At 35.0% G+C, this 18,419-nt stretch overlaps 3 protein-coding genes, 1 long non-coding RNA gene and 2 pseudogenes across 6 annotated transcripts; all 6 read right to left on the bottom strand.

The window, feature by feature from the left end:
- Positions 1 to 1,085: 1,085 nt before the first annotated feature.
- On the bottom strand, positions 1,086 to 2,755 carry LOC131631651 (uncharacterized). The gene has a single exon (XM_058902424.1). The coding sequence runs from the start codon at positions 2,674 to 2,676 to the stop codon at positions 1,531 to 1,533; it is 1,146 nt and encodes a 381-aa protein (XP_058758407.1). The 5' UTR covers positions 2,677 to 2,755; the 3' UTR covers positions 1,086 to 1,530.
- A 30-nt stretch (positions 2,756 to 2,785) lies between these two features.
- LOC131595019 (ATP synthase subunit alpha, chloroplastic-like) lies at positions 2,786 to 3,417 on the bottom strand (annotated as a pseudogene).
- A 555-nt stretch (positions 3,418 to 3,972) lies between these two features.
- Positions 3,973 to 6,358, bottom strand: LOC131594946 (secreted RxLR effector protein 161-like). Its single transcript, XM_058867182.1, has 2 exons — positions 6,337 to 6,358; positions 3,973 to 4,472 (listed from the first exon to the last, which is right to left on the bottom strand). Exons 1-2 carry the CDS (start codon positions 6,356 to 6,358, stop codon positions 3,973 to 3,975), a joined length of 522 nt encoding a protein of 173 aa, XP_058723165.1.
- Positions 6,359 to 7,331: 973 nt separating this feature from the next.
- On the bottom strand, positions 7,332 to 8,991 carry LOC131631630 (uncharacterized). Of its 3 annotated transcripts, none has more exons than XR_009292762.1 (4): positions 8,119 to 8,991; positions 7,977 to 8,033; positions 7,705 to 7,855; positions 7,332 to 7,567 (listed from the first exon to the last, which is right to left on the bottom strand). It is a non-coding gene; the product is annotated as an uncharacterized LOC131631630 (long non-coding RNA). The 3 variants fall into 3 exon arrangements; XR_009292767.1 differs by having other exon boundaries at positions 7,332 to 7,855; positions 8,119 to 8,286; positions 8,359 to 8,990; XR_009292756.1 differs by having other exon boundaries at positions 7,332 to 7,855; positions 8,119 to 8,990.
- A 5,954-nt stretch (positions 8,992 to 14,945) lies between these two features.
- LOC131631621 (uncharacterized) lies at positions 14,946 to 16,332 on the bottom strand. Its single transcript, XM_058902406.1, has one exon. The coding sequence runs from the start codon at positions 16,258 to 16,260 to the stop codon at positions 15,130 to 15,132; it is 1,131 nt and encodes a 376-aa protein (XP_058758389.1). The 5' UTR covers positions 16,261 to 16,332; the 3' UTR covers positions 14,946 to 15,129.
- Positions 16,333 to 16,369: 37 nt separating this feature from the next.
- On the bottom strand, positions 16,370 to 17,074 carry LOC131594860 (ATP synthase subunit alpha, chloroplastic-like; annotated as a pseudogene).
- Positions 17,075 to 18,419: the final 1,345 nt, after the last annotated feature.

Here is an 18,419-nt window from a genome sequence, read left to right as displayed (position 1 = left end):
ACTTGTTGGCGCCTAAGGTGAAAATTCTTTTCTTCCAATTTGTACGCAATTTTGAGTGAGAAATGCAGGCGGCGCAATTCATCAGTCGCAGTCGGAGTTGGAGAAGTGGAGATTTGAGCGGAAAAGGGAGGCAACACCGGTAGTGGAGTAAACGCGGCCATAGATTGACTCAGCAATGTGATACCATGAAGAAAGTAAAAATGGGATTTCCATTTTAGTGTAACTAACTTTTTGATTTACTAAAAGTTGGTTACAAGAAATAGCAACTAGTAGCATTTATAGACAGTTGACCTGCTACTGTAGATAGGATACATTCATGCTGATAGGTGTCAGTCCTGACAGATATAACAAACTTAAGTTAAGCCAATCCTATCATATCTTCAATAAATAGTAATAGTATCGAGGCCTCAAATATGTTTTCCATTTCAGACAACATACATACTCTTGAAGAAGCAAAAATGACTTGTAAGTTGAAACAGTTCGAGGCGGAAAAATGGATGCACAGATATGCAAAAAACACAACTCACAAGAGATTATAGCATCAGTGGCCTAAAGGTGTTACACTATTTTGACATATTTGTTCATCTCAATGATATAAAATTGTAATAATTCATACATACCTATATGATGAAGCCTTGCTTATATACAAAAAATAGTCTTTTTTTCTACCAAGTAGAGTCGGCTACTTGAATCAAACCAGATCATAATGTGCTATCCTCAGTTAAGTTTAAGCCTACTAATAGATAGGATTCTTGTTCTTGAGGGTAGAGAGCATAGCAAAAAAAAATTCACGACATAAGTGTTGAAAACAAGTTAATTCAGGTTGCAAACATAGTATATCAGAATTTAAACTGGTTTTGTTGCCAAGTATAGTAACAACCTTATTGTGCTGAGATTGAACTTGGTATTACAAAACAAGAAACTAGAAGTCATGTAGCATTATTATACAATTCTGACAAATCATATTACAACATCTTTGACTTTTAACTTTTTTTTGTTAATAATATAATTACCAAAGCACAGGAAAACAAACAATCTGCTCACAATACAAAATGACTCATTGGTACTATTGTTAGGATGCAAAGTTATATAAACAGGATCAGTTTTCAAAAGACATGAATCACAAACACCGACAAGCTCTTTGAGAGTGCTGAGATACTTAAAATCACTCAAAACAGTAACATTAGAATCTTAGAGAAAAACTAAAGATGAAGAGGATGTGCTAACATCAGTAAATCACCAGAACCTTTCTTCTCAAACTTATACTGAACACTAAATGATTCTCTCAACATCGCATCACCTGACAAAAACAAGAACTGATCCTGTCAAGAACATCCTCGTTTTTTTGTTAGAAATCCAAGCATTGTCCTAATTCCATAATACAGGAGGATATAAGTCCAAACTGTGACCAACAACAAAAAAGGTTCCAACTTACTCAGAAAGTGGAACAACACAGTTAAAGATGAATAAACATAACATGGCTGGTTTATTCAGCTACAACAAAATGTGTTTTGACAACTTATTGAAGCACTATATGCTAGCATCCTTCCCCTGATATAGCCTTAATAGCTTAGACGCTTCTTCTTCTTCATAACAATCCACATACTTTTCCATGAACAACTCTTCAGTCAAACTAAACGGTGTACGCAAGCTAGCACTCTTCTTCATCAAACCTTTGGATAAAAGATACCGGACGACTGAAGCCCTTGGAACAAGCCTTTTCTCTAGACTACATCCGAATAGGTCAGGTGCTGCAAAGAGCACTGAAGGATCCCATTCAAGCTCTTTGACCCAAAATTGCATCACCGCATTGAGTTTATCCGGTGACCGTAGCATAAAGTTAGGCTGTATTTTAAAGGCATAAAAAATGACATCTTCAGAACAACCCCAACTCTTCAAGGCATCAACTTTAGCATCCCATTGTGATTTAGCGACAGTCCTCTTGGCAAGTAACGCCACACAAAATTTGAATTTTGAAGGATCAAACCCTAATTCCTTAATCTCCTCCACAGCCTTTCTCATATCAGTATAACAAAATACAAAAGGTCTAGAACGAAGCAAAAAGTAAATGCCTGAACGATTGACACCGGAAACGAGTAAAAATTGAAGATTTGGTTTCATTCGGAGATCACGAAATAAAGTTGGACAGACAATGATTATAGCAATAGCTTTTTTATTAGACGGACAGAAAGTTCTTACCAATTCAAAAGTTTGAATAATGCGTTTGAGGCTACTTGATGTTAGGAAATAGGGGCTTCTGGTGACGGTGGCGACTATGTCGGTGGGAGAAGCGCCTTTGGAAGCTAAAAATTGAAGCTTAGGGAGAATGGTTTTGATGGGGTTGGAAAGGATGAGCTGATGATTCCTGCGAATAATGGATTGTATCTGGTGATCGGAGAAGCCTTGGGTTTTGAAGAAGGTGATGACGGAATTGGGTTTTTCGGGGGTTTCGAAAGTAAATCGTTTGGATACTTTGAGAGCATCTTGCGGAGATAAACCAAAATTGTTAGTGAGGTAGGATATGGTGAAAGATTTTTTATCTGAATCTGAAGTAGTGGTGGCGGCGGCGGCGGCAATGGAGAAAAAGGTGAAAGAGTGGGGTTTGAGGAGAAGAAGATGACATTTTGGGGTTGAAGAAAGATTGTTGGGGTAAGGAAAACCTCTGAGATGCAACATGAGCTGAGATGAGATGATTCGGCAGAAAAGAAACTAAGAGAGTTTTGAAACTAAGACAACCACTATTCTTTAAGTATAGAATTCAACCACTATTCTTTAAGTATAGAATTCAACCACTATTCTTAAGTATAGAATTCCACAATGATTATTAACCAACACTCGTAATTATCACTACGATCACTTTTGATAAATTAAGATAACCATTCGTTTCAGTATAAATAGTTATTATATGTTCTTTCACAATAAGAGGAGTTGATTTAGATTGTTTAAGCAACTCATGTAATCGTTGACCTCTTGACAATTGATTTTGCGTAGCTTTATCGAGATCTGATGAGAGTTGTGCAAAAGCTTCTAATTCTGCGAATTGTGTCAATTCCAATTGTAATTTATCAGCTACTTGTTTCATGGTTTTTATTTGAACCGTCGATCCAACTCTAGAAACAGAAATACCCTCATTAATTGCAGGTCTGGTCCAAGCATTGAATAAATCAGCAGATAAGAATATTTGGCCATCTGTAATGGAAATTACATTAGTAGGAATATAAGTTGAAACATCTCTTGATTGGGTCTCAAGTATTGGTAAAGCAATCATACTTCCTTCACCTAACTGAGAACTTAATTTAGCGGCTCTTGCCAAAAGACACGGATGTAAATAAAAACATCTCCGGGATAAGCTTCGCGACCCGGTGGTCTTCGTAATAGAAAAGACATTTGGCGATAAGGCTGTGAATTTGCTATCATTTTATCTATTTATCATTTTATCTATCTATAATCTTCCTCAAACTACCATTAGGAATACTACTGACCATGACCAACCATAATCTCAGTCATAATTGATCACCAGTTTGATATTCTGATTATCATTTTATATACTTATATTCTTCGTTATTTCCATTATAATCATCATTTTGAATATCGACAATCACTAATATACTCACTATCAATCCTCACTTGAATAATCTTCAACCGCCACTTAAACCAATTTCAATCACCACTCTGACTGTCACTGATTACCATAATTAACTATCGCTCTAACCACCACTCTAAACATCATAAACAACCACTCTGACCATTATTGGTCATACTTGAATATGAAATTTTTATTATTATGTGGAGAGAATACACATGTATATATAGGTCTAAGCCTCTTAATCAATAAACTAAAACAGGAAAGGTTTGATACAATAATATCCTAATTGATACTAATAATCGTATGATAAAATAATATCTCAACACTCCTCCTTAAGGTGGTGCATATAAATCATATGCATCCATCTTGTCACATATATAAGTAATCTAATGTTTCTGAAGAGATTTTGTAAAGAGGTCAGCAAGTTGATCCCTAGAATTAACAAATGAGGTTTTGATGATCCCAGTGGTAATCTTATCTCTAAGAAAATGACAATCAACTTCAATATATTTTGTCCTCTCGTCAAATACTGAATTGGAGGAGAGGTGCAAAGCTGTATGGTTATCACATACAAGTTCCATAGGGTCGGCTTCACAAAAATGAAGTTCATATAGTAAATGATTAAACCACAAGAGTTCACATGCGGCATGAGCCATGGCTCGATACTCATCTTCTGTACTTGATCGAGCAACAACATTTTTCTTTTTGCTTTTCCATGAGATCAAATTTCCACCAATAAAAGCACAATAACCTGATGTGGAGCGTCTATCACTTGCATCTCTTGCCCACTCAGTATCTAAATATCCAATGATACCGATGTTGCCTCTATCACAGAAAACATGCCCTTTTCCAAATGATTCTTTGATATACTTGAGTATTCGAATAACTACATCCCAATGGTTGTCATAATGAGAGTTTAGGAGTTGACTTACTACACTGACGGGAAAAATTATATCGCGTCTAGTCAAGGTATGATAATTAAATTTTCCTATAAGGCTTTGATATCTAAAGGATCAGTATATGGCTCCCCCTGATTAGGAATAAGCTTTACATTATGTAACTTGTAGACGGTTAGGTTATTGTGCTATAAATATGGGATCCTACCAAAAGCTCTTGGGGTTCATTTGTACTGAAATCACTTAAAAAACTTCATAATCCCAGCGCGAGGAAAAAGAGTTTCAAGAGTGCTAATGTACGTGAATCACCATTTTTACTTCAATGCAATTTACATATTTATCAATCGTTCCTCGTGAACACTTTGTTTTACTTTCATTTACGTTTGAACTATATTTTTACTTCGTTATATATGTTGCCGATTGTGGTTTCGTTATGATAATGGAATTCACCATAGATGCATTTGTAGTGTATCTCTTTTGAGTGTTATCACTTAACTTTCAATTGTTCACGGGTTACCTTTAGTTTATTTTTTGTAGAAAACTTGGCTTACTTAAACTCTTGAGAGGAACCGTTGTCTTCTTAGAGTCAAGCTTCTATCGAATTAAGAAAGCTACACCTTAGTTACATTAACACGTGTCTTAGAATCAACAAGTCGATTCTGCAGGTAACCCTTAGTTTAAAGGTTTTGGGAGGACTAGCGGTTGTTTACAAATTTCACAGTAAACAATAATTTGAGAGCATCTTGTGGAGATAAACCATAATGGTTAGTGAGGTAGGAGGACAACAACTGGCGCAGTAATTTGGGGCGTCTCAAACTACTTCTCCATCCACTTTATCCACTTATATTCTTCGATATTTCCATTATAACCATCACTCTGAACACCGATGATCACTAATATAGCCACTATCAATCATCACTTAACCATATTCAACTGTCACTTAATTTTAATCAAGATGTGCATCTCCCCTCAAGCATGAGGCACCTAGGGACGAGATGTTTAATGTTAAGTTTATTGCCCCCTTGTCTGAGGCTACCACCACTGCAACCAAGGAGCACATCTCAAACCTTGATGAATTTGACTTGGAGTTTGAAGATGATGTAAACGGTGAAAAGGATGGTGGCTAATCTTGCTTGCACTCTTCCTTATTCAAGAATCCACTCACATGCACCAAGGAGGATGATGAAGTTTGACGACCTTCAACTCTCCTTTCTCTTAATTTTGTCGTTGTCGTTGTCTCTCTCTAACCCTCAATTCTCTAAATTATGATTTTGGAAGAAAGAGAATGGAAATGTAAAAGTGAAAAAAATTGATTCTCGTGAGGCATATGTAATGAACTAGAAAAATACATTATTGCCCTTGTTTAACCAAGAATATTAAGCTTATTTATGCCCTTCTCAACACACTAATACATCATTGGTAGAATAATGGCTAGTATTAGGGGTTACTGAGGATTACATCAAGTGGTTTCTTATTTTGGATCAAGCGCTTACCACTATGCTAAAAATAAATGTTAGTGAGAACACGACTATATTTTCTTATTGCAAATAGCCCTCAATGGGATGCGCCTAATAAATTGTAGACGTCGTGGGTTGGAATGTTAAGCTCATCGAATTGCACATGTGACGTGTTGCACCCCAAAATTTGCCCTCTTTCTCCGTGCTATAAGTTATGGATGGCATTTATTTCGTCGTTCGAAAATAAAAAAAATATTAAAGAGTTTCCTGTGGGGCTACAAGTTAAGGACTATGTTTCAAGGTGTCCTTTGGGATCATGAATCCAGTTGTTTACTCTTATGTGTACGTCTATGGGGATATCATGTATGCTTGGCGTTTGAGTTTGAAGATATATTACGGGTAGCACAAGTCATCGTCATCGTGTGAATTAGGGTTGAATTGGAGGATGGTCCACTCTCTTATCATTTGCTTCATGATTAGATGATTCACTGAATTGATTGAAGAGAGGTTATGTTCAAGTTCTTTTGTTCATTGGTTTGTTTCTATTATGAGTGTTGGTACAATTAGAACATCGAACTTAAAAACTCAAATGGAAATGTATTTGGTGGGAAAGAAAATTCAAGTCACTTTGAAAAGAAAACATATGCAATTTTTATTCACCATTAAAATCAAGCTTTGTTCATCCAAACATCATTCCTTATTAGGGGTGGAAATAGGCTAGGATATGCTTTAGAAGGCCTGAGCCTGACCTACGATAAACTTAAAAGGCCTAAGCCTGGCCTAAGGCCTAAGCCTGGCCTAAGGCCTATCATAGGCTCAGTTTTTTGGCCTGACCTGACCTTTTTAAAAGTCTGGCCTGGCCTGAAAGCCTATTTAAAAAGCCTATATCTCATTAAAGTTTTCAATTAATCTATATAACTTAATAAGTCTAGTAGGTCGACCTATATATATATATATATATATATATATATATATATATATATATATATATATATATATATATATATATATATATATATATATATATATATATATATATATATATATATATATATATATATATATATATATATATATATATATATATATATATATATATATATATAGGGTAGCCTATTTTGCTTTTTTTTTTTTCTAATATATATGCATACATGAACCAACTTATTTAACATATTTATAATATATATGAAAATATAGACCGGCCTATAAGGCTTCATAAGCTTTTTTAATAGCCTAAGCCTGGCCTATTAAATAAAATAGGCTTTTAAAAAAGCCTAAGTCTGACCTCTTTATTAAATAGGCCTGGTCTGGCCTAGGCCTATGTAGGCTGGACCGTAGGCCCCTGTAGGCCGGTCTGACCTATTCCCACCCCTATTCCTTATCCAATCCCAATTTCATTACAAAATTCATGTTCATCATTCATTACAAATCCCAATATCCATAATTTCATTTAAGTTCCTATTATATTACAAAAGCACAATTACAGGGTTGAATGGGAATTTAGATGCACAGAGAGGACCAAGTGGTTTCAAGCACTCTAAAGCGGTGCAATATGTCTAACCGCACCAGCCTCATAAATCGGTCCTTGTGCTGCCTGCAAAGAAAAGCCAAGAATAAATCGAACCATCCTGCATAACAAACCGATACAAAGCTCAGCAGAGGGCAAGAATAGAAATGGACATAACAGAATTCAGGGGAGGGAGAGAACGGAATCGGAAAAAAGAAAAAGAAACTGAAAAGCAAAAGGCAAAAACAAGTAACAAACTGATAACTGAATCGTAACAAACTTGGAAGAGGCTCTCTCTTTCTCGATCCGTCTTCTTCAACCTCCGAAAATCTCTTCAGTTTTCTTCAATTCTCCTCTGGACAAAACCAAAAACTCTTCAATCTTTGTTCATCTTCCTCTTCAAGATTACCTGCAAAACCACATCATCACCGATTCAATCTTCTCAATCTTCACCACTAAATCATCCACAGAAACTCCAGTCATTCTTCAATCAACAGAACGATATTCAACACTCTTCATTCATCACCAACCTGTAACAAACTTCTGGATTCTCTCGATTCATTCAACCGAAAATTCCTCTTCAATCTCTAAATAATAATCTTCATCAATTCTCAAACCAATTCATACATCATTCAACAACAGTTCAGAAGAAGAAGAGAAGAAATGACTTACCTCAAAAACCTGTAACAGGATTGCTAAGAGGATTCTCTCGATTCAATCTCCAATTCTTCAATGATAACAGAATCGCTCTTCCAATCTTCACCTTCATTCTCCAAGAAACTCACACAGAAAAAGTTCTTCGGCTAACTCTTTACAATCTTCACAAACAACTTCCCGATTCTGCAAGAAAATCACAAGAAGCAAACTCAGAATCCTTCATTTGTTTCTTCATTTATTCAAGATAAACATCACCTTCGCCTTCATCGTTTTTATTCATCACTCCGACATCACATGATTTTGCGATTCTGCGTCTTAGAGAACTTTGCAACAGCACTACGTTCATCATCATCTCCGAATCATCTTTGCACCACTCGTTATCTTCGTCAATCGTCAAACTTCAATTCACAAACTCTGCAGAAATCAATATCATCTCCAATCTTCACCGGATCTTCAATTCACCATCGCACCATAATCGCGTCACCGCAAGCTTCAACAACTTCAGCATCGATTCTCCATCAACAATTTCAACAACACTTAAAACATTGCAGCGGAGTCGTATTTGTTCCTAATTTTCTCAGATTACTTCGAAGCCGTGGAGCAACAACACTACAACGTGTTCACGATTGCAAAATTGCCGCTGTTTTCTTGGATCCTATTGTTTGAAGCGAAGTCGGAGAGAATGAGAGATTAAGATGAGATGTGAGGCGGAGGAGAAATCTCTCGCGGCGGCGTTAACGAGTTTGATAGGAGAAGAACCTTGGAGAGAGGGCCGCCGTTCACAATTGAAAAAGAGAGTGGAGAAGCCTTCAAAAGACATGTGAATCATCCCAATGGTCCCACTTCTAAACCTAATCCTCTTTCAATTGCTATTATTCTCCTCTTAATTAACATTAATTAATCTTTAATTTGGTGATTACTGAAATCTGAAAAGATGATAAACAAATTGAAATAAATTCTGTGGATCAATAACCTTGGGCCCTTCACGGAACTGCTTATTGCACCCCCATAGGCCCACACACACTTCTCTTTTTTTAGTTTTTGACTTACAAAAATCATTTGGGCCTTCCTGTCTGGGCCTAGCGCCCCTATTACTGTATGCTACAGTTGATTTCACTTTACACCCCTGACTCATGTATTGTTCTAGTTAGAATTAGTTTTAATTTCATATTTTTCTTAGATGATAAAATGACATAAAAACAATAGTTGTTGTTAGATGTTAACATGATAAAAATAAACAAAAACATGTAATATTTTGCTTGTTAGAATTTAATTGATTTGTTACATAGTTTAGTTTTAATTCTTTGATAAAATACCATGAAAAATATTATGTTTGATTAGACTTCTCGCATTGATAAAAAAGATAATATAAAAATATGTAATCTTTTTAGTTAGAATTATATTTTGTTTTCTATGTTTGATTTAGATGATAAAAAAAACATGTTTTCCTTGTTAGAATTTAGATGTTTACTTACATGGTTTTGTTCTAATTTTTTATAAAAATGTCATAAAAAACAATTTTCTCTTTTTAGATTTTGTTTTAGGATTTACTTAGAACTTAATTGCTAGTATTTTCTATAGCGTGCTTCCTTGTTACTACTGATTTGTTTGTTGAGATGTGCGAGGTACTTCGAGAGAGCCTTCAATTGCGATTCGAGTTGCTTCGTGTTCCACTTTATTTGTGGGACACGAATTCGCTTCCGGTGCGGTTGATTTGCGTCGTGTTCCACTTTATTTGTGGGACACGAACCTATTTCCGATGCCAGACACCTGATCTCTCATTCATTGAGATGTATACTCTTGTATTGTCTGGATTGTTTCTCTTGCAGGTTGCTCGTGTGGTTATGCTCGACGTGTACCACATGTCGCTCGTGATTTATTTTCACGACGACGCTTTCTGACTCGCTTTGCTTGATGATGGCTTACGCGAAGTATTCCGGACTTCTCTGCTTACGCTTGCTAGCTCATTGTGGATTTGCTATTCGTTCGGTATTGTCTCCTTGTCCCTTTTACCGCTTTCCGCATCATCCTTTAACATGAGAAGTAGGATTTATACATTCATCTGGCCAAGCCCTCGAAAGAGGCTCTGTTTTTGTTGGTGTGTTTATATTTGTGCTTTGCAGCAGGGAGTCACGGTGTAATAAGTCCTATATGGCACTCCGTTAAGTCCTCTTGGAAGGCACGCGGAAAGGGTTAGCAATCAACCCCCCAGTCTCATCGAGTCCGTTCGGTATGCGCACGCTACGCGTTGCTTGCTTCTAAACCAACACAAGATCTTGTAATTGAGTATGTCAGGAAAATGGTTCATGCAACCGGACCCCCGCATTTCCTATAGCTCGCGTCGCCCGACGTTGATGCTCGGTGTACGTACGCACCGTTTTCCTTTCAGATCCGTGACGACTTGGTTGCTGAGAGGGATCCGCTCCTCTTGTCTATGGCCCGATCATTTTCGCGAGGTCTGATGCTTGGTTGACTCGGGTGATTTGTTCCCCTTGGCTATGGCGGGACCGCTTTTCTACCACTCGGTCAGTACCGTTGGTTTGTTTGCTTTACGAGTGGAGCTCGTTTGTGTGATATTCTTGTTTGCTTTTCGCTTTTTTCTCCATAGGTTGCTAGCTTAGTTTAGACTTATACCCTTTGTATGATAACATTAGGTAGCAAGCTTTCCCCTTTAGCTTAGGTCTTCCTCATGCATTCTTTAAAACACAAACCACACTCTTTGATTTTCTTTTCTTAAGAGCTTGCTATTTCCGCTCCATTCCCAAGCGTAAGTCTCCAAAGGTCGGGCAGCGGAGTGTGAATGTAACTCGTTCACCTAAAAAACACAAAACAAACAGAAACTAGTTAGCCGAGCTACGGTAGCTCTGATTCTGCAAAACAGATACGTAGGCAGCGGGGTAGGGCCCGTGCGAGCACAATCCTTTATTTTCCCTATATTATGCATTCATTTTAGTCCAGATTAGCGTAGATTTGTTACACACCCATAGTTTTAGACACAAGCGTGGATACCATCGAGTACGATGGGCGCGTGGAGTGCTAACACCTTCCCCTCGCGTAACCGACTCCCTTACCCTTTTTTCTCTGGTCGTGAGACCGTTGTTTTGTTTTGTGGTTTGCTGGCATTCCCTTCCTTTTCAGGATAAATATGTTAGTGGAGACTCTGTTAATTTTCGCGGTAGCGAAATGACGCTGAATTTTGGACATTTCACACAACTTCAAAATGTGATTTTTAGGAATTTATTCACACTTATTTAGTTATGGGCGAAAATTACATTTAAGTGTGTGATTTTGGTGATGTGTTTAGATTTAAGGTGATGTGTTTAGATTTAAGAATACAATAAGAATGTTAATTTGGCCTATATTAAGGTTTGTTTGATTTGATTTTGTAAAACTATTTTTTATTTTAAAAAAAATTGAAAATAATAAAATTTGTTTAACCGTATAAATTTACAAAACTATTTTTTATTGAAGAGTTTTAAAAACTAAAAAGCAAAATTAGATTTTAGATGCTTTAGTTTTTAATTTTAGAAGTTGGGAAGAGAAAAAAATGGTAACCTTTTTATATTGACAAATTTGTAATATTGCACAATTTTAAAACAACTAACGTAGTTTTGAAGAAAAAAATGCATGTGCACCATTAGGATATACATCCGTCCCCCGTTTAACAATTAGATACATCACATTAGATTATTCTACGACAATCAAAAACAAAATAACATATAAAAGATAGGAATTTACGTGAAATCCCAATAAAAAGTCATATAAATCGCATCTACATAAGAAAGGTTGCTGCAAGGCAAAGATGATTCTTCCCGTGCTGAGTGAGTCCTGACCACCTTTAGGTATCACTATCATCCTTTAGCAATTTAGACGGCAATTAAGAGTGTTCAAATTAACCAGTTATATAAATTATTTATAACCATATTTAAATCGAGTTATGAAAAATCCGTTAATTTTAATATGATTTATAATCAAATTCAGATTTTGGATATTTTTGAAATATGGTTTTAACCAAATTTATATTTTGAAAGTTCATATCCAAAACAAAAATATTTTATTAAAATTCAATTTTTGCAGAGATACGAATAAATCAATTTTTTTAAAATACAAAAAATCAAAATTTTTAAAAAATGATAAAGTTAGTTTTTTTTCGAAAATATAAAAAAAATGATTTTATTTCTAAAAACATTAAAACACGAAAAAATCGAGTTTTTTCGAAAAAATAAAAATTGATTTTTTTGAAAAAAATAGAACTTTTTTTTCAAAAAAGCAAAAAACCGAGTTTTATTTCTAAAAAACGAAAAAATCAAATTTTTTCGAAATAGTAAATATCAATGTTTTTTGGAAATATGAAAAGTCGATTTTTTTCGGAAATACGGAAAATTGATTTGAAAAAATCATTTTTTTAAATACGAAAAGTTGATTTTTTTGAAAATACGAAAAAAATCGGTTTTATTTCTAAATTCGTAAAAAAATGAGTTCTTTCAGAAATACGGAAAAATTGAGTTTTTAAATAAATACGAAAATCGTATTTTGTCGAAATAAACAAAATCAAATTTTTTGAAAATCGAGTGTGTTTTGAAAAAATGGAAAATCAATTTTTTACTTCTAAAATATAAAAAAAATCGTTTATCAGAAACATGAAAAATTGTTTTTTTCGAAAATATACAAATTTAAAACTAATTGTAAAAAATTATATTCAAATATAAAAAATTTATTTTGATATTCAAAATCATTTATAAATTTTAGAACCAGTTATAAAATATGGTTATGGATTAACCGGTTATAAAATATGGTTATGGATTAACAGGTTTTATAACCGGTTATGTTAAAATATAATTATTTATATGGATTGGTTAATAAATTCGGTTATAGTAAATGGTTATTAATTGGATATAGATTGGTTATTGAATTATCCATCCATGAGCACCCCTAATAGCAATTCCCAATCAAAGGAGTATAAAAGATTCGCAAGAATAAGTTCCAATGATGCAACTCCCATAGACATACCTGGACAAATTCTATGGCCAGCTCCAAAGGGAATTAGTTCAAAGTCTTGCCCGAGAAAATTAATCGAACTTTCTAATAATCTTTCCGGAAAAAACTCTTCCGGATCTTTCAAATATTAGGGTCTCTTTGAATTTCCCAAGCTTTCACATAAACTATCGTCTTTGTAGGAATTTTGTAGCCGCCTATAGTGCATTTATCCCTTGTTACTCTTGGCACATGCAATGGAGCTGGTAGATACAGTCTCAATGTCTCTTTTATCACTGCTTTCAAGTAGGTGAAATTTTGTATATCATCTTCATCTAAAAATTCTTTTTTAGTTCTTTTATCATTGCTTTCAAGTAGGTGAAATTTTGTATATCATCTTCATCTAAAAATTCTTTTTTAGTTCTTGAATTCCAAATCTCTTATTGCACTTTTTTAATTAATCTTGGATTTGTTATTAAGCGGTCATAGCCCAAACAATTGTCGCTGATGTAGTATCTGTCGCAGCTACAAGCATGTCTTGTATAGAATCATAATCATTGACAGTTTGTATAAAAGAGTAACAAAAATTTAAAACATCAAATTCGAAATATGAATCAAGAGAATTTACCATGAGGACTCCTTTGATATGATCAAAAGTGAGATCAATTGAAAACAAACGTTTCTTCATCAATTGGATTAAGACATCAACAATAACCTCTTCATCTGTATGTTTTCTATTCGGCAAGTTCAGCTGAAGAAACAACTATAGCTTGTCTTAAACCAAGTTGAAGAGAAAATAATGGTCCATATTTTTTTGAGAGGTTTGAAAATTGAAGATAAAGATTGGAATTGTCTAGCTGATGAAGGTTCCCTATTATTGACAACCCTCTAGGACCAGGTGGATAAGGTGCATTAATGGTTCTTTTACGTATGTATCGGAAAAAGCAGAAGTAATGGAAAAGTATTTAGGAACAAAGCAAGCAAGTGTAACATATTGTTACTAATTATGAAGAGAAAAAATGCTTTAGTTCTTAATGTTGAAAACAAGTTAATTCAGGTTGCAAACATAGTTTATCAGAATTTAAACTGGTTTTGTTGCCAAGTATAGTAACAACCTTATTGTGCTGAGATTGAACTTGGTATTACAAAACAAGAAACTAGAAGTCATGTAGCATTATTATACAATTCTAACAAATCATATTATAGCATCTTTGACTTTTAACATTTTTTTTTAATAATATGAATATTTAGAATATTAATTACCAAAGCACGGGAAAACAAACAATCTGCTCTCGATACAAAATGACTCATTGGTGATGAATCACAAACACCAACAAGCTTTTTGAGAATGCTGATATACTTAAAATCACTCAAAACACTAACATTAGAATCTTAGAGAAAAACTAAAGATGAAGAGGATGTGCTAACATCAGTAAATCACCAGAACCTTTCTTCTCAAACTTATACTAAACGCTAAATGATTCTCTCAGCATCGCATCACCTGACAAAAACAAGAACTGATCCTGTCAAGAACATCTTTGTTTTTCGAATCAGAATCTGGCAACAAACCTATTTGAATTATGCCAGAAAACGGTTCAGAACTGATCTCAGAAATGGCAGGCGAGGATGCATATAAGAGGCATATTTGATCATTGATAAGGTTATTATTTGAAGAGAAGGAAAGAATGGCATGCAACTAATTGCTCACCATTCCCCTGCTCTCGTTATAATCATCAAGATCCCATTGATATTATGATGAATTCAACCCACACCAGTGCGCTACTAAATGGTCATCCAAACTCGACTTAAATTCTTCTATTAACTGATGCAAGAAAATAAAAATAGAAGGCAATGCCTGCTTACACATATTCTACAAATATGTCTACTTTTATGTCCTAATTCCATAATACATAACATGACTGGTTTATAAGTCAAAACTGTTACCAACAACAAAAAAGGTTCCAACTTACTGAGAAAGTGGAACAACACAGTTAAAGATGAATAAACATAACATGGCTGGTTTATTCAGTTACAACAGAATGTGTTTAAGCACTATATGCTAGCATCCTTCCCCTGATATAGCCTTAATAGCTTAGACGCTTCTTCTTCTTCATAACAATCCACATACTTTTTCATGAACAACACATCAGAGATTTTAAACGGTGTATACAATCTAGCACTCTTCTTAATCAAACCTTTGGATAACAGATACCGGACGACTGAAGCCCTTGGAACAAGCCTTTTCTCTAGACTAAGTCCGAATAGTTCAGGTGCTGCCATGAGCACGGAAGGATCCCATTCAAGCTCTTTGACCCAAAATTGCATCACCGCATTGAGTTTATCCGATGACCGTAGCATAAAGTAAGGCTGTCTTTTAAAGGCATCAAGAATCACATCTTCAGAACAACCCCAACTCTTCAAGGCATCAACTTTAGTATCCCATAGTGATTTAGAGATACCCCTCTTGGCAAGTAACGCCACACAAAAATTGTACTTTAAAGGATGAAACCCTAATTCCTTAATCTCCTCCACAGCCTTTCTCAAATCAGTAGAACAAATTACAGAAGGTCTAGAACGAAGCAAATGATAAATGCCTGAACGATTGACACCGGAAACGAGTAAAAATTGAAGATTTGGTTTCACTCGCATATCACAAACGAAAGATGGATAGGCAATGATTGAAGTAATAGCTTTTTGATCAGAGGGACAGAAAGTTCTTACCAATTCAAAAGTTTGAATAATGCGTTTGAGGCTACTTGATGTTAGGAAATAGGGGCTTCCGGTGACGGTGGCGACTATGTCGGTGGGAGAAGCGCCTTTGGAAGCTAAAAATTGAAGCTTAGGGAGAATGGTTTTGATGGGGTTGGAAAGGATGAGCTGAGGATTCCTGCGAATAATGGATTGTATCTGGTCATCGGAGAAGCCTTGGGTTTTGAAGAAGGTGATGACGGAATTGGGTTTTTCGGGGGTTTCGAAAGTAAATCGTTTGGATACTTTGAGAGCATCTTGTGGAGATAAACCACAATTGTTAGTGAGGTAAGATATGGTGAAAGATTTTTTATCTGAATCTGCAGTGGTTGTGGCGGCGGCGGCGGTGAAAGAGTGGGGTTTGAGGAGAAGAAGATGACATTTTGGGGTTGAAGAAAGATTGTTGGGGTAAGGAAAACCTCTTAGATGCAACATGAGATGAGATGAGATGATTCAGCAGAAAAAAAACTAAGAGTTTTGAAACTAAGACACTATGTCACTAATTCAACCACTATTCTTTAAGTATAGAATTCCACGATGATTATTAACCAACACCCCTAATTATCACTACGATCACTTTTGATAAATTAAGATACCCATTCCTTTTAGTATAAATAGTTATTATATGTTTCTTTCACAATAAGAGGAGTTGATTGAGATTGTTTAAGCAACTCATGTAATCATTGACCTCTTGACAATTGATTTTGCGTAGCTTTATCGAGATCTGAAGAGAGTTGTGCAAAAGTTTGTAATTCTGCGAATTGTGTCAATTCCAAATATATTTTATCAGCTACTTGTTTCATGGCTTTTATTTGAACAGTTGATCCAACTCTAGAAACAGAAATACCCTCACTAATTGCAGGTCTGGTCCAAGCATTGAATAAATCAGCAGATAAGAATATTTGGCCATCTGTAATGAAAATTACATTAGTAGGAATATAAGTTGAAACATCTCTTGATTGGGTCTCAACTATTGGTAAAGCACTCATATTTCCTTCACCTAACTGAGAGCTTAATTTAGTGGCTCTTTCCAAAAGACACGAATGTAAATAAAAACATCTCCGGGATAAGCTTCGCGACCCGGTGATCTTCGTAATGGAAGAGACATTTGGCGATAAGTCTGTGCTTGTTTAGAGGGATCATCATAAATGATTAATGTGTGAAGTTCACAATACATAAAATATTCATCCAGAGTTGCTCCTATATAAGGCACGAAGTATTGTAATGTAGCTGAGGAATTTGCTATCATTTTATCTATCTATCATTTTATCTATCTATAATCTTCCTCAAAGTACCATTAGGAATACTACTGACCATGACCAACCACAACCTCAGTCATAATTGATGACCAGTTTGATACTCTGATTATCATTTTATATACTTATATTCTTCGTTATTTCCATCATAATCATCATTTTGAACATCGACAATCACTAATATACTCACTATCAATCCTCACTTGAACAATCTTCAACCGCCACTTAAACCAATTTAAATCATCACTCTGACTGCCACTGATTATCATAATTAACTATCGCTCTAACCACCACTCTAAACATCATAAACAACCACTTTGACCATTATTGGTCATACTTGAATATGAAATTTTTATTATTATGTGGAGAGAATACACATGTATATATAGGTCTAAGCCTCATAATCAATAAACTAAAACAGGAAAGGTTTGATACAATAATATCCTAATTGATACTACTAATCTTATAATAAAATAATATCTCAACACTCCTCCTTAAGGTGGTGCATATAAATCATATGCATCCATCTTGTCACATATGTAAGTAATCCAATGTTTCCGAAGAGATTTTGTAAAGAGGTCAGCAAGTTGATCCCTAGAATTAACAAATGAGGTTTTGATGATCCTGGTGGTAATCTTATCTCTAAGAAAATGACAATCAACTTTAATATGTTTTGTCCTCTCGTGAAATACTGGATTGGAGGAGAGGTGCAAAGTTGTATGGTTATCACATACAAGTTCCATAGGGTCGGCTTCACAAAAATGAAGTTCAAGTAGTAAATGATTAAACCACAAGACTTCACATGTGGCATGAGTCATGGCTCGATACTCATCTTCTGTACTTTATCAAGCAACAACATTTTTCTTTTTGCTTTTCCATGAGATCAAATTTCCACCAATAAAAGCATAATAACCTGATGTAGAACGTCTATCACTTGCATCTCCTGCCCAGTCAATATCTAAATATCCAATGATATCGATGTTGCCTCTATCACAGAAAACATACCCTTTTCCAAATGATTCTTTGATATACTTAAGTATTCGAATAACTACATCCCAATGGTTGTCATAATGAGAGTTTAGGAATTGACTTACTACATTGACGGGAAAAATTATATCGTGTCTAGTCAAGGTATGATAATTAAATTTTCCTATAAGGCTTTGATATCTGAAGGATCAGTATATGGTTGCCCCTGATTAGGAATAAGCTTTACATTAGGATCCATAGGAGGGAGTATCAATCGGTTTGTAATATGTAAGATGTAACGCCCGTATAATTTTAATATTAATTTAATCAAGAATATTGAATTAATAATTAGAATTATTAAGGATTTTGTGA

This window comes from Vicia villosa, linkage group LG1, assembly GCF_029867415.1.
Source record: "Vicia villosa cultivar HV-30 ecotype Madison, WI linkage group LG1, Vvil1.0, whole genome shotgun sequence".
Lineage (NCBI taxonomy): Eukaryota > Viridiplantae > Streptophyta > Magnoliopsida > Fabales > Fabaceae > Vicia > Vicia villosa.
Note: the sequence above shows the minus strand (reverse complement) of the source record. Positions and strands in the feature narration are given on the sequence as shown.

Coding starts and splice junctions, on each gene's coding strand:
- LOC131594946 (XM_058867182.1), bottom strand. CDS start 6,358: ATGACGATGACTTGTGCTACCC. Junction 4,473..6,336: donor GACGATGACTTGTGCTACCC/GTAATATATCTT, acceptor ATTGGGATGTAG/TTATTCGAATACTCAAGTAT.
- LOC131631651 (XM_058902424.1), bottom strand. CDS start 2,676: ATGTTGCATCTCAGAGGTTTTCCTTACCCCAACAATCTTTCTTCAACC.
- LOC131631621 (XM_058902406.1), bottom strand. CDS start 16,260: ATGTTGCATCTAAGAGGTTTTCCTTACCCCAACAATCTTTCTTCAACC.